Source organism: Habropoda laboriosa, unplaced genomic scaffold (genome assembly GCF_001263275.1).
Source record: "Habropoda laboriosa isolate 0110345459 unplaced genomic scaffold, ASM126327v1 scaffold33, whole genome shotgun sequence".
Classification (NCBI taxonomy): Eukaryota; Metazoa; Arthropoda; class Insecta; order Hymenoptera; family Apidae; genus Habropoda; species Habropoda laboriosa.
In genome coordinates, this window is record NW_017100187.1 from 1,576,048 (window position 1) to 1,597,504 (window position 21,457).

Sequence of the window (21,457 nt, forward strand, 5' to 3'; positions counted from 1 at the left end):
ATAGCAATTATTAGTTAATAAAATGTTTGTAATACGGCGAAAATTACAATAATTTTTAATTAAAAAATCTGTAACTATTTGTTTTATTTGCAGTTTTACTGAATTAATATACATTTAAGTGAATTTATTTATAGCAGATATATTTATACAAAGTTTAAAAGGTCATTTAACAATGTGAACGCTATTCCACCTTTCAAAATACGTTGCGCATATATACATTAACATGGCAGCCAAGTACTAAAAAGCAATTATATCTCTTATGACTTTATCTTCTGCACAGAAAGTTCACATTTGCCATTGATAATATAAATTACATCTATATAATTTATCAGCAATTATTGCTTTATATATAATTTATATACTTGCTTATAGTAATTACTTTTCACTGCAACAATAAAATATATTGGCTGATTTAGATACAAGTATTTCACAGATATTTAAGGTACTTGCTGTTATTTTTGAAGCTTCATTTTATGAAGCAAAACATATAAAAAGCAAGTAACTATTATGCAAGCTTCATTATTATCAATTTTTTTTAACTGTGCACAAAAAATATTGCAATTTAACCATGGAATAATTAAATGGTATCAAATGTAGAAAATACATTCATGTACATAGTTGTCTTCTTCAACAATATATACTTAATTTCAGCTATCAGTTTTTTATAAAATTTGTTTTTACAAATATTTTGATACCACCTTATGATGCCCATGCTTGTAATTCTTTCAAATCTTCATCATCTGCAGGCTTGGCTTCTATGAAATCGTAAAAATTTTTATTTAATAATAGATTATTATTACGGTACAGCATCCGTAGCATTAAAATTATTACTTGCGGGAGTCCTAGGTGGTGCAGATGGAAGAGCAGTAGCTGGGACATTTGGAAGTTCATCAGTAGATTCAATGCCAAGCAACTCTTTATCCAGTTGTTCTTGTTCAAGCTCTTCCAATTCTTTCTCTAATTCTTCCTCATCTACATCATTTCCAAATGCAATAGGATTAGAGATGGCATCAGAAATTTCTCTAGCTACATCTTGTTGCTCAGCTATGTCATCCATCATATCATGTACTTGATCAACATCCCTAAACAAAAAGACAAAAATATTTTAATAAGTTACTCATTTGAATCTGCATTACCAATGCAATGACTTTATCATAGACCTAAGTTCCTTACATATGTTGATGGACAGATTTTAATGCATCTGCAGCATTTTTCATATTAGTAAGTACAGCTGTATTGGTATTTGCACATTCGAGCACTTCTCTTTGACTTTCAATTGTAGTCAGTGTGCCATCAATTTGTTGTAATTGTTTCTCATATCGCTTCTTTCTTTTAAGAGCTTGAATTGCAGCTGTAAACGCCGATTTTTTAATTAATATTATAAGAGCAGCAGATTAGACAATAAGAATAATTTATATGATCTGATGGTAACTTATAATTTAAAGAGGTATGTCTATAATTTAGTAAGCTTATAACAAAATTATTTCTTAAAGTACTGATTAATAGTTATGACATTCGTTCGCATATTAGCGAACACGAAACCAAGAAACGTCACAATGACAAATGACCTTATTCATTGAGAATTGTCCACATATGATAACGAAATTAAGAATATTATTCGTAGATACCTCTCTTGTTTTTTGTCCCATGTTTCTTAGCAGTCTGAATTTCAAGTTCTATTTTAGTTTCAAGAAAATCTTGTTTCTTTAATAACATATCCTCAGTCTCCCGTAATTTCTGTATAGCTTCGGCCGTTGATAAGGAAGCCGGTTCTTTTTTACCGCCAAATACTTTACTAAAGAAACTCATTGTCTTAACAAATTGTACTTCAAATTTAAATTATAATTACGCTCTTAAACACGATAAACACTGTACACTTGAAACAGAATCAACAAGACCCCGCACTAACCAAATACCATCGCCATATTCCCTTTGGCATTGAATACGTCATGACTCATCGCAAAGTTACTATAAAATTTGAATTCATTCAAAGTTTGTAGACCTAGAGATATTGAAATTTACGTTGTTTAAAAATTTATTTTTAAAATTAAAACTAGCAAATGAGATGTCTGATTAAAATTATAATGAAGACAATCAAATAAAATTTGATTTAATATGTATATTTGTGTCGTTCATTGAAAATAGTCTAAGTTTAAAATTAACTCCCACGATCACATATTTTTATGATGAGTAACAATTTTTTATACACATAAAATACATACCTTTTTATTATAAAAATATATCTATATCAAAAAGCATTGGAGAAAGTGTGTTCAAATATTGATATAAGACTTTAACTTGCATTGAAATCAAACGTCATTTTAAAAAATAATGGCATCAAATCTTTGATACCTAAAGATTTTATTTCTCTAACATTTTATGTATTTTTTCCCGTTATTTACAAAAATAGTACTATGTACGAAGATATGTTGAATAAAAAATACATGTGTAATTATCGTTACTTGTAACGACCGTTTAATTTGTATATAAAAATTTAAAATGAACAAATATAATGATGTAATCAGGGTTGCCACCACTTTGGTTTTAACCCGGAGACTCCGGATTTTAATACAAATCACTGAGTTTCGGTTTTACTAGAAATATCTCTGGGTTTGTAGAAAAAATGGGTTAATAAAAAATTTGCACAATTTGCTCTAACAATACATTCTATTTAACAATTTTAAGAGTGTACCAGACAGCGACATCTATTCAAAATACTTATTCTCGGGTCATTCCCAACTGGCCTCTCAAAACTTATCTCAAAGCAAATCTTATCTCTTTATTACAATCTCCGGCTTGTAATTTATAACAGTCCGGTGGCAACCCTGGACGTAATAAATGCGTCATAATTTTCGCGACAGTGATAGAAGTACAAATATTTTATATCATTCTATTTTTTATTATTTGTTGTATCTACTTTAATATACAGATATTTATTTCTAGGCAACCTTTTCAAATGGATTTCAATCTGAAGAATGTAAGTACATATTATAAAAAGGAATATTATCTTCTTTACATATATTTTGAAAGTTCTTTTGTTGCTTAGTAATCGTTTCCGATACGGTATCTTACGATACAAGAAACTACTTTTAGCTTGTCCAACATTTCGTAACAACATTTAAAAATAAATATGCGCGATCAATGATACTGTTTTCTTTCCCGGGTTTTTTTAAAATTTAGGCACTATACATGATGCGAAGCACTTGAAGAGATAATGATAAATTGTTTAAAATAATGTTCGATTGATTTTTAAAAATTATCAATTTTATGTTGCGTAATATAAAGTTAGATTTCTGAACCAAATGAACTATTAATATTGCAATTTACAATAAAAGCATCTTTGTTAAGGATTTGAAAAAACGTGTACCTGGTGGAGAAACTACTCTAAGTCAATTAACAGAAGTTTTGTATAGGACACAAACTGATAATAAACCAATACCAGGATTTGATCCTGATCGACATGATACCCAATATTATCGTGCTCAACAGGCTGTTGATTGTGATGAAGTATATCCAGGAATATATATTGGTGATGCGTGAGTATATAAACATTTTTTTTTAAATTACCATGTCATACTTTTTATTACTTGTCTTTTAATCATTTTTTCTGTTCCTTTAAAAATTAATTAACATTTAATAGTCATAGTGCAATGAATAAAAAATACCTTAAAACGTTGGGGATAACACATTTACTTAATGCTGCTGAAGGAAAAAGATTTGGATTTGTAGATACAGATAGATATTATTATGCAGACACGACAATAAAATATCTTGGTCTACCACTTGATGATTCATATACTACAGATATTAGCAAATACTTTAATACTGCTGCATCCTTTATTGATGAAGCTGTATCTACAGGAGGTAATTTTCCAATGATTTAGTAATGAAAAAGTTAAAGTTGCATATTATCAGTAATATTTTAATATAGATTGTTTAATATTGGATTTTTTTTTCCAGGTAAAGCTTTTGTTCACTGCGTGATGGGAATATCACGTAGTGCAACATGTGTGATAGCATATTTAATGATAAAGAAAGGAATGCATAGCATAGATGCTCTTCGAACAGTTCGCAAAAATCGTCACATTAAACCAAACGTTGGCTTTCTTCAACAATTAGCGGAATTAAATAATGAACTACAAAGAAAGGCATGTAACTAAGACAAATAACTAAATATATCGTTAATGGAGCTGACACAGAAAAGAATGAGGCTCATAAAGAATATATACAATGTGTACAATACATGTAATTTTATAGGTATATATTGTACAAAAATAATTGCATATAAAACTCTAAGAAGTATGATCAAAATTTACGATTAGATTGATAAGTTATTATTGAAATATACATTCTATAATTTGACAATTTAATATTATATATTATACACAAATTCCATTGTTAATTATTTAAAAAATCTATTTTTTATACGTAATTCAGATGTTAATATACCATTACGTGCATTTTGCGAGATCGTAATCACAATCACGTAGGCATTATTATAATTCACAATTCAAAGTATTATATATAATAGTATTACATCGCTTCTTGTAACTCACCCTTTTGTTTGATGGATTGTATGTTGTTTAATAAATTATAAAATTAATAATGTAATACTGTAAAAAAATTCTCAATTTGATATTGTTACCGATGGCTACTACGTTTATTAACTTACTACACGTGGTCTTTTCGAATGGGTCTCCATAAGCGTAGACGAATGATTCGGTGTACCTATATCATTTACATTGTCTGGAGCTAATGGACCACTGCGTTTTCTCGCCTTCGGAGACAGTTGTTTTAGACATTCCATATCATTAAATACTACCTGTGCACCTCCCCCACTGGTGGGTATTATATCTCCCTAATATAATAATATATATTTTAAAACATCATATAATTGTCTCAAATTTGTATAGAAAATAATTACCTTGAATAGTTTCGTCTCTAGCTCGCCATCTGTATCTTGTTCTTGTGCGACAAGACAATATCTGGATGCACCCTCTGTAATTTCCTTTGGATCTGTAAGTCGTGTAACGCTGCGTCTTCTATGCATTAAAGGTTGGAGAACAGTTCCTACGGGAACTATTGCTCCTGGTCTGTGATCAATCCATCTATCAGCGCTTTGTGAACGCCGATATCTCAAATTTGCAACGTGCATTTTATCCTATAAATGAAATATATTTAGACTACATGTTTACAGCTTTATTGTTACATAATGTAGAAAGAACTGACCCTTCGTGATCGACAATCCGTTGCTTTTGGAGTTGCCTCTGCGCAATTAGGAGTAGCAATTGCATGATCTTTGGGAACATTACTACCATTCTCATCAACTAAAATTTGCTTTACTAATCTTAATTTATTATCTTTTTCCTTCATTTGATTCTGAAACAATTGTTGAACTTCATAAAAACTACATACTGTTAATTAATATATTTATATACTATACGATTCATTCGCTTTTTACCTGTAAGTGTTCACGTTGTTGGCGTAACTTGATTTCTAATTCCCTGTTCATTTTATCAGTTTCCACTTGCATTTTGGTATTGTATTTTTGTTTAACCCTTTGTTTATCTATTAGCCGTTGATTTAATGCCATGTCTCTATCTTTCAACTAAAACAGTTATGATAAAACAAGTGTAAACACTTATATAACAAAAGAATGAATGGATTCGTTAACTACCTCTTGTTGCAAGCTGCGTATTGTATCATTTGCATGATTCAATTTTCGGAGTAAACTATCAATTTGTTCTTCAGTTTTACATAAATGACCCTCTAATGCAGAAACTTTCTTTTTTTGTTGCGAATTAGCTGCCTTTAACGATGCATTTTCAATTTTTAAATTCAAGTGTTCTTGTTCCACTACCATCAACATTTTTCTAAGATTGTTTTCTGTAAATACAAACATGAAAATATTAACTCATGTTTAAATCTCATTAAAAAATAAACTGCATTCTTACGCTTCTGTTGTAAATCAGCACGTAGTATATTCCGTTTGTTAATGCGCTGTTCCAAAAAGTGCATCAAATTAGTAATTATTTGATCACTGCGTGGAGAACTAATTTCCAATTCAGGAAATGGACCACCCAAACTGAATAAAAACCATATTAGTCTAAATAAAATAAAAGAAAAAGTAGGTAAAAAGTAATATTTACCTATACACTAAGCCTATATCTACTTCCAAATCAGCAGCTTCAGGGCGACCTTCTTTTTCCAATTTAGTGCGTGCTTCTTTAAATATCTATCAAAAGTTGTTTTTTTATTAACGTATTTTCAAATTATATTCGCTGTTGCTCTCGTATGATTTATCTCACCTTATTTGCATGTCTTCTTCCAGGTGTAAAACCAAGATCTATCTTGGTAATTGTTGGTCTAGCTACTTGAACTTCCTGAGTCATTTCCGCAAATTTCATTACTTGCTATAAAAGTATTAGAACATAAAACAATTAAATTATTTTATTTTTTGAATTTACGTTTTACATTACGTTGGTTTTTTCCTTACAATTGTTTCATCATAATCATCTGTCCTTGGATTAATACAAACAATCATTCTAACTTGTCCTTCTCCATCAAAATAATTTTTGAACAAATGGGTAAGCTTCGAATCTCTGTAGGGTACCATCTTACTTGTACCCTGAAGTTGATTCTCTCTTAAAATTTCCAGACACGATCGAAGCGTCATCAAAGAATTATTAATATTCCCTGAACAAAATGGATAGTTATAAAAAACATATTACAATGTAATTATAATGTTTACATCTGAAGCATAATAACCTGCTTCTCGTAATCGTTGACCTGTGTTTTTAGTTCTATTAGTTCTCTCACTACCTGCTAAGTCTACTAAAGACAATTGAGTAATACATACTACTCGTTTATCTTGTATAATTTGCTCTCCGTCACAATCTAACGGTGCCTGTGGGAAAATATAATACTGTATTGCATACGAATACTAATTATATAAAAAATAAAGGATCTTGAAAACATTACTTGTACAAGCCGGATAGTGAAAACACTATGCGATCTACTTGATTCGGCATTAAGTGCAGTATGCGCAACTCTCCGTCTCCGTTGCCCGCGTTGAAATACTTCAAATGCTTCTTCTGAGCTTTTTACTTCAATTTCTGTTACAGCATGCACATACATATTTTTATTACCATCCTCCCTAACTATCTTACTCTGTAATGACCTAAAAAGTGTTTTATTATTATATCATTGGAAGACAAATATATTTAAGTTAAAAATAAATATATGACTATACTTGGTTCTAATATCTTCATCTTCCAGTAAATCATATACACTGTTATTGTATATTTCAACATAAGTAACAAACACAGCATAGGCATTATCTTGATCCACTTGTACTATTTGTGATTCATCTATCTCACGAGCTATCATTGGATTACTGTCACCATCACTCTCTGCTTTGCGCCTGATAAAACCATTATGATTTATTAAGAGTATTTCTTCAAGTGGAAATACTTGTTATCTATTTAACATAACACATATTGTTCTTGTACTTACACTTTGCCTGACTTCCCAGCTCTTTGTGACATAAGTCCAGCATGAAGTTCACTTTGTCTATCAAGCATAGCATCTGCTTCACCTTGTATATCAAAACCATTCAACTTGTCTGGTTTAAAAATAAACTTTTTTGTCTGATAATTAGCAATACTGTTAAAAATAACATCCAGACAACGAGGCATTATGCCTGCATCTTGTGGTTCACCAGTCATTGTATATGTTTTACCACTTCCTGTTACTCCATAAGTAAATAAAAGACTATTTCTACCACGAATAATATTTTCAACTAATGGAAGAGCAACTACATTAAAAATCTCCTTTTGTGTTGCATCTGATGTAAACACATTGCTAAATGTTGTTTGAATCTCTTTATTGCTAGAACTACGAAAATTAATTGCTGATTCTGGTGGTGTAATAACCACAGTTGTATCAGATGTAACTTTCATACATGCTACATCAGTAGAATGCTGCATTGGTCGTAAACGACAATAAACTTGAACTGGATCTTTTGATAACATATTATTACCCCTTGGACGGCTTGCTGGTTTACGAGCTGAACCTGGTGGTTTTATACGTCTAAAATGTTAACATAACATTTATTTCCAATTTTTGTAAACATTGCACATTAAAAAAACAATGACTACAACTTCATCAAACAATTTAATTTCGTAACACTCAATAGAAGGTATGTCAAATATAACAATAACTAAACTTCATTAAATTTTATTCATAAAAATTTCGTAAATTTCAATATAATGCAACACCACTTACACAGACTTCATTTTCTTGTAGTTATAATCTTTTAAATTGAACTATTTCAAAATTAATGCTAAGTTTTCTATTTCTTGATAAATGCCACAGACCGTTTTCGGATTCAATGTTCAAAATTTAAATCTAGATACAAAATGGAGTAATGCATGCAGTGATGCCAAATTCACATAAAAAAATCCTACATGCTGTGATACAAGCTTATGTATGTACCGTGATTGGTTCAATAAGGTATAAAAAATATATTAGAAAAATATGTAGTCTTAATTTCGTGATAAGATTTATAAAATATAATCCAATAATTTTTAAATACTATTGATAAAGATAATTTTAGTGGAGAGAAATGATACGAGGTTAGCAATAAATAAGATTTTATTTCTCATCAGAGGATTTATTTTTATACTTATACAAAGACATAAAGTGCCAAATTACTTCTTAGGCTTTTTGTCCTTAGCAACCTTGGTAACATCATCTGGATTTTCTGCCGCTTCCTTCACACGTTTTGCGCGAATACCCACTAATCTAGCATCAGCCCTAGCCTTACGAAGAGTTACATATGCAGAGAATTTCTTCTCTTCCTCAGAAATGACACGAGCCTTAGCTTTAGCTGGTGCTTGATGTCTTACTGGCATGATTTCTCCTTTAACTTGTGTTGCAAGTTTTATCTCCTCTTCAGTTGCATCACCCTTCTTAGGCTATTTTCATAAATGATATTAGTATGAAGTTTTTTGACATCGTGAAGTATACTGCATTATACTTACTTTCTTTTCATTTTGTGGGAAGAGAATCAATTTCGATTTGTATTCTTTCAATCTTTGAGCATTTGTTTGCAAAGATTCAACTGATTTGTTACGTCTTCTAGGATCTACTGCAATTCCAATAGTCTTAGCAAACCTTTTGTTCAAACCATTAGCTTTTAGCTCCTCTAATGTGAAACCTTTACCAGCTCTAACTTTTGTATGATAACGGAATGTTGGGCAGTGAACAACAGGTCTCAAAAGCTTGACAGGTCTTAAAATTTAATTAATGTTGCATAAATGAACAGTATAATACAAGAATTACTATGTATTCACAGTATGAAATATTAATGCAGTAAAAACGAAATAAATATGCATCATTTACCTTGGTGCAACTGCACGAGCTTTCTTTACACGGCTTTGTTTACGACGGTATTTTCTAGCTGGTTGATTAAACCAAGTTTTGACAAATCTTTGCCAGTCTTTATGGAAATGCCCATTAGGGATCATATTATTTCTCTTCCCCATGGTTAAACTAAAATAAAAGAAGAGAATTCGTGATTTACTTCTCAAAGAACATGATACACTTGTTTCATAGATTAGAAATATAGTACTACATCAAATTGTAAACAAAAGAATTAAGGATGAGTACAATTTTTTTATAAGTAAAATTTACACAGCCTTAATATTATTTTACAATATTCATATAATCACTGTGTACACATTTTATTATTAAAAAAGATATTTTGTTAACTCTATGTTAAAACATGAGACACTTAACCTCCTGATTAATGTCAAAAAATGTTTCTGCTTGTTATACCCTAAAATCACAAATATATTATTAAATTACAATTTAATACACAAATAATAATATATTTTCACTATTTTGCAAGGTATTAATTCAGGATGTTAAGTTTTTAGTTGGATTTTAAACTGAAAACATTACTCACGAACTTGTTTATACGGAACACACCGGAAAAAGAATCAATTGCACGAAGCGGAAGTTTTAGTTTCCAGCACAGTAAAGTTTACTTGTTCAAATTCAGAATTATGTATTTAAACTGTATATAAAACTGTATTTCCTAAACACTATTTATTGATAAATACCATTTGATTTTAGAAATATTTTTACTATGAAAATTTAAATACAGAGTATGTTTTTTTTAAAGTAGTCTATAAATATGTCTACTTACACTACAAGTTGAACATAAGTTGTATATTTAATGTTCGAGTGCTTAGATGTAATGTTTAAACAATAGAACTTGACAATGAAGATTACGAAGTTATTTAGTGAAAAGTATGTTCTATATTATAGGAATGAAATATTGTTTAGAAATATTATTCATCGATATGCTTCGACCGGCATAAACAAATTTTCGGTATGATTTCTACTTCGTAAATAAATATGTTTATTATTAAATTGATATATAAAAAAATTTAACATTTTTATAGAATTGTATACCCACAAGTGAAATAAAAATAGATATAGAGAAATATTGGAAGGAAAAAGTTAACCTGCACAAATATGATGAAACAGATAACACAAGAAAGAAATGTTATATATTATCAATGTTTCCATATCCTTCTGGAGCACTTCATATGGGTCATGTAAGAGTTTATACAATAAGTGATACTGTTTCTCGTTTTTATAGGATGCAAGGTGAAATTTCTAAATTATAAATATTAATTATATGACATATTTAGGCATTTAGAGATTTTTTTACTTTCTTTCTTTTGTTTCAGGATATAATGTCCTTCATCCAATGGGTTGGGATGCATTTGGATTACCTGCTGAAAATGCTGCAATGGACAAACAAATTCATCCAGTTACATGGACACAGGAAAATATTAACAATATGAGAGCTCAATTAAATTCATTAAATTATGCCTTTGATTGGGATAGAGAATTTGCTACATGTGACCCAGAATATTATAAGTGGACACAAGCATTATTTTTAAAACTCTTTGAGAGAGGTTTAGTTTATAGGAAAGAAGCATTTGTTAATTGGGATCCTATTGATGAAACTGTATTAGCTGAGGAACAAGTTGATGAAAATAATTGTTCCTGGAGATCAGGGGCTAAAGTAGAAAAAAGGTTGTTAAATCAGTGGTTTATTAGAACTACAGCATTTGCTAAGTCATTGTTTGAAGGGTTAAACAATCCTATATTAAAAGAATGGGCTGATGTTATAAAAATGCAACAACATTGGATAGGTGAATGTAATGGCAGTAGTTTTGAATTACAAGTGATAGGAAACATTCCACACTATCCAAAAGCAATAAATGTTTGGACTAATTATCCAGAATTTATCGAATATGCAAAGTTTATTGCAGTATCTCCAAACAGCTTATTAAATAGACCAGAATATTGTAAAGATGTAGCAGAAGGAATAAAAGTTATAGATGCCAAAGTACTAAATCCATTCAATGAAAATGAGTTACCAATATTTGTGACAGATAAAGTTCAGTTTCAAAATTTTAGAGATACTTATATTGGTATACCTTCTGCATCAATGGATGATTTTCAATTTTCTGATATAGTTGGAATTGAATTCACACGGCATTCAATAAGAAGTTATGAAGAACAACAGTCAAAATTATTAGAAGTGTTATCTAAAGCAAAAAAATGGAAAATTGGTGGTTATCCAGTTAGTTCAAGATTGCAAGATTGGTTGATATCTAGACAAAGGTATTGGGGCACACCTATTCCAATTATTCATTGTTCAAACTGTGGTGCTCAGCCAGTACCACATGATCAACTTCCTGTAATTCTACCAAATATATCCTTTTCATCTTCAAACAAAAAGTCTACATTATGTGAAGCTAAAGATTGGTTGAATACTTCTTGTCCTAAATGTGGAGGAAAAGCAGTTAGAGAGTCAGACACAATGGATACATTTGTAGATAGTTCATGGTATTATTTGAGATATGTTGATCCAAAAAATACGAAAGAAATGTTTGCAGTTGATAAAGTGAAAGAGATATTTCCTGTTAATCTTTATATAGGTGGAAAAGAACATGGTAAATATGTAACAGTATACAAATTCTTTATATATATAAAATGTATGTATTTAAACATCTTAAAGTAGCAATGTTATAATTTCAGCTGTACTGCACTTATATTATGCTAGATTTATAAGTCACTTCTTACATTCAGAAGGACTTTTACCCTGTACAGAACCATTTAAGCAATTACTTGTGCAAGGTATGGTGTTTGGCAAAACATATCAAGTACAGAGTACAGGAAAATATTTGAAATCAGATGAAGTGGAAGAAAAGGCAGGGCAGTGTATAGAGAAAAGTACTAAAGAACCAGTAATAATCACCTGGGGAAAAATGTCTAAATCAAGATATAATGGTGTTGAACCTCTTGAAGTGGTAAATGAGTATGGAATTGATACAACTAGATTAATTATATTAGCTGATCAAGCGCCAACCTCGGTTAAGTATTGGAATCATAAAAGTAAGCTTTTTATAATGAAAATTCTGATTAATTATTGTAGAACAAATAATATGTATTTTAAAAAAATCTAGCCGTGCCGGGAATATTAAATTGGCAAGACCGTTTATGGAAAACAGTAAACAAATTTGTAGCCTATCGTAATAGCACAACTTTGGAAGAATTTCAAGCAGAACCTACTCATCCTAAATTTGCAGAAGAGGATGCATATCTGTTTGATAGTCGAAATTATTTCTTAAAGAATGTAACTTTTAATATAACTGGATCCCAGCAATTGAGTGTTGCAATATCAAGAATGCAAGGACTCACAAACAGGTACATACTATTATTTTAAAGAGTACTAATGATTACAATGATTGAAAAATTATTAATTACCTTTTATCTTTAATATTAAGCTTACGCAAAGTATCGATACAATGCATGCAAAAAAGTCGTGAATACGAACGTGCATTAGCAGTACAAATTATAATGCTTGCACCATTTGCGCCGCATTTTGCTTCGGAGTTGTGGGCCGCATTTTCTTCAGTAAAACATCATCTGATAAGTGAAAATGAAGTAAAATTAGATAAGGATGTAATGGAACAAAGTTGGCCAGAAATAGATAATAATTACAAACTTGTTTTGGAAATCATGGTAAGTTAGAAAAATTTAAGGTATTTATTACTTTGTTGTCATTATCTACAAATTTACATAAATGTATTATTTTATATCTTAAGTTTTATACTATAAATGCTTCTATATAAATGTATTATCAACTATATTGTTTTCTATGTCACTAGATAAATGGTGCACGGTATAAGAAGATCAAAATACCCAAATATGAAATGGATAAGTTGACACTTGCAGAAGCTCTTGATTTAATAGAGAATGAACCAGATGTCCAGAAACGTTTAAAAAATCACAAGATTGTTGACTCTAAACTTCTTTCAAGGGAAGGCTGTGATTCAAAATTAGACATTTCAATAAAAAAATGCATAGAAACTGTGGTAACATGAATTTTGTATAAATACTAAATATAAGCAGAAATATTTAAAATAAGATGAGTAAAAAATATTATAAATGCTATGATACTAGTCCTTATTACATAAATTTTTTGTATAAAACATGAACAATAAAAATATTTAAAAAACTGTAAATAAACATATCATTTAAACAAATTAATAGTAACAATTATTCTTACCCAATATCATATTCTCCTTGATATTTATTATGAGGTATTGTTTCTAAAAATTTAATATAGTCATGTGGTAACTGACTTTCTTTTGCACCTTTTAATATTGTTTCCCTATGGCAAAATTGGAAAAAATGGCATATTAAGTAAAATTAAATAATGCTTCTACAATAAATTTAAACTGAACTAATCTTACAAGTATAATGGTGAAGGCCTTCTATGTTTTGGTAATGTACACAATTTTAGATGTTCATTTGGTTTATTGCATTGTTGATATACTCTGCACCTTAATAATTTACCAGTAGATGTTTCTACATCAACTAGCAAGGGAAAATATAACTTATCTGCAACACCTTCTTGCTTATCTAATGTAGATCTGTTGCAGCCATGTAATTCCCAAATTGCTCCCCATACAGCATAATTTTCTGTTGGAACAATTGTTGCTGAGCATCCACCCCATCTTTTTGAATGTGTTAGAAAGTCTAGTCTAAAATTCTGATATAATTCAGTATTTGCATACAGCATAATGATTAATAATTTATAATTGATAAAATATAAAAAGTAAAAATTTGTAAAATATAAAAAATTTTGTTTATTTCAATTAATTAAAATAAAAGTAAAAAATCCGGTAAGCGGGAAATACTTTCAAATAGTGTATATTTACCTTTAAAAAACCAACATCTCTTCGTACTGCAGTTGGATTATTAATGTGTATTCTTTTTGCTAGCATATTACTTCCATAAGCAAAATATAAAAATTTGTCATTCATTTTATGGATTGATTTACAAAATTTCCTTTGAGTAACTTATTAACTGCTGCAAACTAATGAATAGGTTAAGGCACAGATCAGGTACGAGATAGATCTTGCACCTAATGTATTTTTGTGTATTTTTACGTCATCTGTGGTTAAGGTATCATTCATTATCAATGTTAGATATTTATGATGTTTGCAAATGACAAAGCATAATTACATATTCTCAGGAAATAAGTATTATCTACTATTTAAAAAACGCCTCGATAACTAGGTTAACGGAAAGATACAAGTAAAAAATTAGAAACGTACTTTGCACATGTCTTACCATTACAGTAATTGATAACGTATTTTATATATCATAACATGTAGGATGTAAATTATTTGCCGTTTTAACATGTAAATTATAATTGTAAGAAATATAATGCACCGATGTTAAAAATGTTTATATTTAATCAGGTATACACATTTAATAAAGCATTATACATATACATAAGTTATAAGTTATAATTAATTTGTTATTCAAATTTATAATTTGCATATATTTCGTAAAACATATCGCGGCAATTTATTTTAACCTGAAGCTTAGCACATAGTAAGAAAACTCCTGATAATTTTCTATGTAGACTGTATATTTCTTCAGGCGGAGGACAAAGTCTGTGATCTAATATTGTTGGCACTAGTGACTGAATCCTGTAACAAGTATTACATGCATTCATTTAATGCAATATTGTTATAATATAAGTTGAGATAAGTTATTGTTACCGTTTAGTTACATCCTGTCCACCAAAATCGTAATATTTATGATTTTTATCAAATACTTGACCTAAAACCATTACTGTGTCTACATGAGCTTCTTCCATAATCTGAAATTAATGCAATATAATAAATATGTAAATATCTATTTAATAATATCTTTTACATTCGTAATCAATAATAATAGAAGGAACATATACTTTAGATTCGTATCCTGTAAGAAATCCCATTTCTCTAGATAAATTTAAGATTTTGTCGCGGTTGCCTTCACTTGCAGCATGAATTATTTGAATGTATTTATCCATAAACAACTTTTCATACTCCCGACATGCACCAAAATCTAACAACACCAACTGAAAATTATATTGCAAAATATTGAAAAATATGGTTCATAATGTTAAGAAGTATATCAATATATTATTATTATTGATATCCTGTATACAAACTTGTCTCGTATTCGTATTGTAGAAAAAATTTGACCAATTTGGATCAGTTTGCATATATCGAAAAACAAATAATTCTTTAAGACACAAACGCATTATCAATTTACAAATATGTTCTCTTGTTTCCATATCCATGCTTGTACATTTATCTACTGGAATTCCTTCTACCATTTCAGTTGCAAAAACTTGGTTTGTTGATAACTCATCTAAATATAAAATTAAGTTATTATTTCTATATTTGGAATGCCAATTTTTTCTATTCATCAATTTACCTATTACAGTAGGAACATAATAATCTGAATAAGATTCTATAAGTTTTTTATATCTTCTTGTGCATTCTGCTTCTCGAACGTAATCAACTTCCCATGCAAGTTCCCGTTTTGCAACTTCTACCAAGTTATCTATGAACATACCTTTTGGAAAAATGTTCCAAACCTATAAAAACTTAAATGTATATAATTATTTCTCAGAAAATTTAGAATAAAATATAAAAGTAAACATTGATACCTTCATTATGCCTACTAAATTTTCAACATCACTTTGAATACCCATAGCTACACCTGGGTATTGAATTTTAATTGCAACATCTTGTCCATTTAACAAGGTACCATGATGTACTTGACCTACAATACTTCTTCTCATATAAAAAATATTCTTTAAAATATTTTTACATTACTTTATTTTTGTATACAATTATTTAATTACCAATGGAAGCTGCAGCAAATGGTTTATCTTCAAAGGTAGTTAATTTATTTCTCCAATCATGTCCAAGTTCACTAGCTAATACTTTTTCAACTTGCCAAGTTGGCATAAAATCAGCACTTTGCCTAACTCGCTCAAAAACCTTTTGTAATTCCGGACTTATAATACTTTCATCTTGTATACTTAAGATTTGCCCAATTTTTAAAGCTGCACCTATTATAAATGTACATAAAATATGTAATTAATAGCCAACAAAAAATGCAATAAATATATTAGCAATACTTGCCTCTTACTTTACATAAAGTTGAAACTATTCTTTCTGCATTTGCTTTGGTAAGAAATAGACTATCAATTGTATCTCCAAAACCTTGTTTTTTTAATCCAAGTGTTCTACGTGTATACTCTGCAACTGTGCCAACACCAAGACCAATTCCTAATGTTCCAAAGCTTACCATTCTCTGTAATCTGGTAGCTGGAACTTTTTGTGCTTTTGCATTAGGTGAAAGCTGTAAAATAAATATTAATTTTTTAACAAGTCTAGCAGATGAATTATATAAAAGTTATCGAGATACTTACAGTTTGTTTTGGTCTTACAGTTGGTTTTGGTTTAGGTTTAATTTGAGGATTGTCTGAAATTACTTTTACATTTTCTGTTACTTTACCTACTAATTCCTCTGAATCAGCTTTTGCTACATTATCTTGTTTTCTATTGTGGTTCTTTACATTTTTTTCATGTTCTAATTCTAATCTCCTCAAAATTTCTTTGTCCTTCTCAGAAAGTTCTATCTTAGGTATTTCATGTTTTAGTTTGGAAATTGTTTCAATTTTTTCCTTGACAGTTGTATATTTCTTTAAAGGTGTATCTTGTTTGTCTTGCACATTACTACCAGGATCAGACTTTTTGTTTGAAACATCCATTTCTGTTATTATTTCTTTTGGATCTTTGGCAGGATTATAAACATATAACTTAGTTTTCTTAGATTTTATAGGTTCATCTTGATCTAATGGCACTCCTATGGTTTCTTTAGCTTTGAGTTTTATAAATTCTATTATACCTTTTTCGACAACATTTATCCGTTCTGCCACTTCTTTAAGTTCTTTTGTTACTTGAACCTGTATATATGTAATACTGTATAGAATATTATTGCTTTCATTTATAAAATTAGTTTATATTAGTAAACACAATGCAATGAGCAGTTACTATATGAAAAAGTTTATGTTGTATTACAAGGAGGTACAAACAATTTTCACTTATTTCTTGAAACTTACAGGAACCTTACTTGGTTCTATATTTCTAAATGTTCTTAAACTGTCTGTTACACATTTCCCTGCAGTAGTTTTCAAACTTGAAGTCTGTATTACATGTTTAATTGATTCTTCTTGATGCTTTATGAGAGCATCAGTTACTGTCTTAACTCCTCTAAGTATACCAATGACATCAGATATGCGATGTTGAGACATTGCTGCAGTACAATTTACCTATAAATTGGTTATTAAAGTTGATTATAATAATTTTTGTAATATAAATTACAAGAATCGAATTATTTTCATTTTATATAAAATATGTTTGTTTTTATTTTTTAATAACAGTATATTCAATTATTTCCGGTGATCTACTTATAAGGATTGTTACGACTTCAGAAAACTGCGTACTTGAATAGTAATGAACTGCCTATAACTTATGTTTAAAATAAATGTAGACCTTGAAATGCGCAAATAAGGTTATAATGTAACGTGTTAGTGGTTTTCGTTGCACCAGAAGATTTGTACTTTATTTAAATCAAATTTTCACATAGCAAAAGTTTTTTAACGTTATACCTATGTTTTTTGTAAGATGCAAATTTTTAAACATTAATATTTTAGGAACATATGCGTAAAGGAACCTATACATAACCCATATATAATACACATAATGCAAAGATTTGTATCATGCAATCTTTTTTCTCAAACTTCTAGAACACGTGTTTCCAGTTTATCTTCAAAATACTAATTAATAAGAAACATATGTATGATGCAAAGGTTATAATGATACCTCGCATTTTTTTCTAATAAATCTTTATTGTACTTTCTTTAAAATTTTTTATCCTTTTATTATATGCAGGAATTATTAACGACGGTTTATTAATCGTCAATTAAGAAATTACAGAATTACAGAAATTCTACAATTTATTAAGAACACCTTTACTTAATGTATTGTTTACAAGTTATACATATACATATATATATACACATTGAACTTTGTTCAAATATGTAGTATGTAATAGAATGTGTATTTTCAAATTCACCTGCATTAAAAATCACATAAATAATCATTTTATAATGCAATTATTGCTGCAATGATCTTTATAAACGAAAACTAGCAAGCTTTAAATTTTGTTATTTTTTCAGTATTTATATTTATCAATACCTTATATGCTCTACAATAATTTTATTTATATACACAGTATATGTTTTTCTCGTTGTATCTTTATATAACTACAAAAACAGAAAATTTATTATACACTTTGGGATGATTTATAATAACCTGATAAATTGGAGCTCAAACCATTTCCTATAAAATGATCATGAATTAAATGTTTATTTTATGTATACCCCCCTTGAGGCAGTCTCAATGAATTAAAGTAATACATAAAATTGTTGAAGTATACAAATACCAATGACAATATTTATAAAAATGCATTTATTTTTAAACTTTTTCGAAACTATGTTTCTTCAAAAATGTTGTTTTTAGAATCCTTAACAATGTGATTCTTGTTCTTAATATTCATTAAATTTATATATAAGGAGAGACCACCTCATCAAGCTTAGTGTTATGTTTTGATAACATTTTCAACAAGAAAGAAAACTAATTTTACAATAAAACATGAGTGCAATGAATTGACACTCGTTAAAATTAAATAACATTTGGTTGGTCTGGAATAAGAGAAGAAAAAAATGTACTGAAAAATGTCCAAGTAAAGGCAAGTGCACCAGGTCTTTCCTCTTCATGTTCTTCATTTGCATTTGTTCTTGCTTCTGCTTGCATAGTTGGCACCTGATCATTTTGTTGCTGTGGTGCAGGCTGAGGACCCCCTGCTTCATTTTGTAACATTTGGTTATTGTTATCTACCCGATCTACTCTACCATTATTATTTTCACCTAAGAGAGGTTGTACCCGGAAGAAACCACCTTGATACCTGCAAATAATTAATTTCATTATAAATACTTGCACTTAAAATATATAAATATGATATAAAAGTATATAAACTTACAGATACATTGCAAAGGCGAGAAATGTAGTAATAAGAAATCTTAGAGGAGACGAATTAAAATATACTATACTGAAGAGAACAATAATTCTTGATATCATATACAAAAAATCTAGCCAATCTCTGTTAAATGCACCATCTTCTCCAGCACCATTATTTCCTCCATTAACCTCAGCTTCTGGGGCAGCAGGTTGTTGTTGTTCATCACCAACATTGTTATTATTATTTGTGTTATTTGTATATGGATTTTGCACACTATCATTTGTATTGCCATTCATTTGTTGAATATATGGAATGCTAGTTTGTAATTGTATTCCTTGTGCTGCCATTCTATGAGAAAACATTCTTCTTTATTGTACATACTTTTTTCAAAATATGAAAAAATTACTAAAATACCACTTACAGTTGCATATACTGTGTAAAATAATGGCTATATGCTTGTTGCATCCAAGCCATTTGTTGACTATTTCGTGGATCAAAATATTGTTGTGTAGAATATAATTGTGCAGGAGTATGTTGCATGGTAACATTATTTATGTTCTGACTTTGATTTTGTACATTATTTGTATTATTTAATCTCATATGTTCTATTGTACTTCTTGCAGTAGGAATTGTACTTGTGTTTTCTACAACTTGTTCATTAGTCATTTTATTTGCAGATGTTTTTTGTGATGCACAAACTAAATGAACAGTATAAGCTTGGTCTGCTTGTCCATCACATTGCCTTAAAACATCTTTCAAACATATTGTATCTTTTAGTAATTGTCCAGAATATATAAGTTTTTGACTTGCCCGCTCCTAAGAATACATATGTATTGATTAGTATATTATTCATTCATTATATAAAACTTAATATTTGTTTTGTTTTCACGTAATACAAATTAAAAAAAAACAAATGTTGCAAATAAATAAACCAATAAACCCAACATAAATAAATTAAGAAAATTATTTTCTTCTTGATAATTAAATTACACTTATTAATCTATTAAAAGATTAATGCTATTTTCAACTAATAATACACTACGATTTCTTGAAGAACATGTAGAAGTAAGAAAAACATATAATTATAAACTGTTTTCAATATAATGATGCTAATAGTACATTGCTTTCATTAGGAATTAACAGACTACAGCTTTCACAAAATTTCACGTAAGAATAGATTTACAATAAATAAAAGATAACTCACTGGTTTACTAGGATAAACTTCGGACAAGTGTTCTTTTAATTGGCCAACCGTCCACCCAATATCACAATTTATGATTTGATCTTTAATCTGCTGATTCGGTGCTTTTATTATTACTTTAACTGCAGTTCCTTCCATTATCTAAAAGTTTCAGTTTTTTGGGTATCGTTTGATCAGCTGTTTCTACTGTCAATCACTTGGAGAGTATTAACAATGCTACCGAGGCAGGTTGATAATTTTGTATTCTTGAAATGTTATACAGTACGTTGTCTTCTTTGTCAAACCAGCTAGCCGATTTGCACCTAATTCTCCCGTATTATTTATTTGAGTACTGATTAGAACAAATTCATCACTGATATATTTTTGTAAGCGTCACTAAATGGAATCACGTATTTGGCGACTTATCATTGGTCGCAGATTACAATTTATTTATGCTGTGATAAGAGCCGATCTTCAAGTAGATTTTCTTCGTTTCGTCTATTTTATGCCGATATCATAATGCATGGAAATTACTGATAGTTTTCATGAAAATGCCATCATAATTGCAGTTTGTTGCCAATTTAGTTGGCAATCGTTGTTAGTGAGTCAAAGCTTTCGAAGTTCTGTTTGAATTTGAATTGAATCGAGTAAAATTTAGATGTAATGAAATGTAAGTATTATTTCATTTGTTTCGCTGTTTTTTACGTCACAATACTTTAGCATTTAATTTTTGTCAAGAGGTTA

General features: G+C 29.3%; 8 protein-coding genes across 9 annotated transcripts; 2 read left to right on the forward strand and 6 right to left on the reverse strand.

Moving 5' to 3' along the window:
• Window positions 1-699: 699 nt before the first annotated feature.
• On the reverse strand, window positions 700-1,930 carry LOC108579643 (charged multivesicular body protein 4b). Its single transcript, XM_017943229.1, has 4 exons — window positions 1,629-1,930; window positions 1,174-1,351; window positions 832-1,082; window positions 700-755 (listed from the first exon to the last, which is right to left on the reverse strand). Exons 1-4 carry the CDS (start codon window positions 1,807-1,809, stop codon window positions 700-702), a joined length of 666 nt encoding a protein of 221 aa, XP_017798718.1. The 5' UTR covers window positions 1,810-1,930.
• A 788-nt stretch (window positions 1,931-2,718) lies between these two features.
• Window positions 2,719-4,206, forward strand: LOC108579636 (dual specificity protein phosphatase 3-like). The gene is made up of 5 exons (XM_017943221.1): window positions 2,719-2,869; window positions 2,944-2,977; window positions 3,349-3,536; window positions 3,641-3,864; window positions 3,961-4,206. Exons 2-5 carry the CDS (start codon window positions 2,957-2,959, stop codon window positions 4,158-4,160), a joined length of 633 nt encoding a protein of 210 aa, XP_017798710.1. The 5' UTR covers window positions 2,719-2,869; window positions 2,944-2,956; the 3' UTR covers window positions 4,161-4,206.
• A 457-nt stretch (window positions 4,207-4,663) lies between these two features.
• Window positions 4,664-8,297, reverse strand: LOC108579601 (kinesin-like protein KIF23). The gene is made up of 14 exons (XM_017943176.1): window positions 8,287-8,297; window positions 7,516-8,091; window positions 7,253-7,423; window positions 6,982-7,180; window positions 6,769-6,907; window positions 6,497-6,696; window positions 6,309-6,413; window positions 6,150-6,235; window positions 5,955-6,085; window positions 5,678-5,886; window positions 5,462-5,608; window positions 5,230-5,379; window positions 4,925-5,161; window positions 4,664-4,858 (listed from the first exon to the last, which is right to left on the reverse strand). Exons 1-14 carry the CDS (start codon window positions 8,295-8,297, stop codon window positions 4,664-4,666), a joined length of 2,556 nt encoding a protein of 851 aa, XP_017798665.1.
• Window positions 8,298-8,711: 414 nt separating this feature from the next.
• On the reverse strand, window positions 8,712-9,991 carry LOC108579600 (60S ribosomal protein L13). Of its 2 annotated transcripts, none has more exons than XM_017943174.1 (4): window positions 9,971-9,991; window positions 9,406-9,555; window positions 9,045-9,294; window positions 8,712-8,978 (listed from the first exon to the last, which is right to left on the reverse strand). In XM_017943174.1, the coding sequence occupies exons 2-4, from the start codon at window positions 9,546-9,548 to the stop codon at window positions 8,712-8,714; spliced, it is 660 nt and encodes a 219-aa protein (XP_017798663.1). In that variant the 5' UTR covers window positions 9,549-9,555; window positions 9,971-9,991. The 2 variants fall into 2 exon arrangements, with proteins under 2 accessions (XP_017798663.1, XP_017798664.1); XM_017943175.1 differs by lacking the exon at window positions 9,971-9,991 and adding an exon at window positions 9,802-9,862.
• A 297-nt stretch (window positions 9,992-10,288) lies between these two features.
• Window positions 10,289-13,475, forward strand: LOC108579474 (probable leucine--tRNA ligase, mitochondrial). The gene is made up of 7 exons (XM_017943018.1): window positions 10,289-10,399; window positions 10,473-10,680; window positions 10,764-12,041; window positions 12,127-12,483; window positions 12,555-12,795; window positions 12,876-13,113; window positions 13,260-13,475. Exons 1-7 carry the CDS (start codon window positions 10,289-10,291, stop codon window positions 13,473-13,475), a joined length of 2,649 nt encoding a protein of 882 aa, XP_017798507.1.
• Window positions 13,476-13,940: 465 nt separating this feature from the next.
• Window positions 13,941-14,461, reverse strand: LOC108579583 (gamma-glutamylcyclotransferase-like). The gene is made up of 2 exons (XM_017943155.1): window positions 14,316-14,461; window positions 13,941-14,076 (listed from the first exon to the last, which is right to left on the reverse strand). Exons 1-2 carry the CDS (start codon window positions 14,418-14,420, stop codon window positions 14,017-14,019), a joined length of 165 nt encoding a protein of 54 aa, XP_017798644.1. The 5' UTR covers window positions 14,421-14,461; the 3' UTR covers window positions 13,941-14,016.
• Window positions 14,462-14,920: 459 nt separating this feature from the next.
• On the reverse strand, window positions 14,921-17,997 carry LOC108579604 (aarF domain-containing protein kinase 4). Its single transcript, XM_017943181.1, has 11 exons — window positions 17,957-17,997; window positions 17,573-17,782; window positions 16,880-17,416; window positions 16,590-16,809; window positions 16,307-16,516; window positions 16,109-16,224; window positions 15,874-16,036; window positions 15,605-15,807; window positions 15,359-15,511; window positions 15,168-15,268; window positions 14,921-15,095 (listed from the first exon to the last, which is right to left on the reverse strand). Exons 2-11 carry the CDS (start codon window positions 17,762-17,764, stop codon window positions 14,921-14,923), a joined length of 2,070 nt encoding a protein of 689 aa, XP_017798670.1. The 5' UTR covers window positions 17,765-17,782; window positions 17,957-17,997.
• Window positions 17,998-19,193: 1,196 nt separating this feature from the next.
• On the reverse strand, window positions 19,194-21,118 carry LOC108579620 (homocysteine-responsive endoplasmic reticulum-resident ubiquitin-like domain member 2 protein). The gene is made up of 4 exons (XM_017943202.1): window positions 20,738-21,118; window positions 19,955-20,349; window positions 19,555-19,881; window positions 19,194-19,479 (listed from the first exon to the last, which is right to left on the reverse strand). Exons 1-4 carry the CDS (start codon window positions 20,870-20,872, stop codon window positions 19,197-19,199), a joined length of 1,140 nt encoding a protein of 379 aa, XP_017798691.1. The 5' UTR covers window positions 20,873-21,118; the 3' UTR covers window positions 19,194-19,196.
• Window positions 21,119-21,457: the final 339 nt, after the last annotated feature.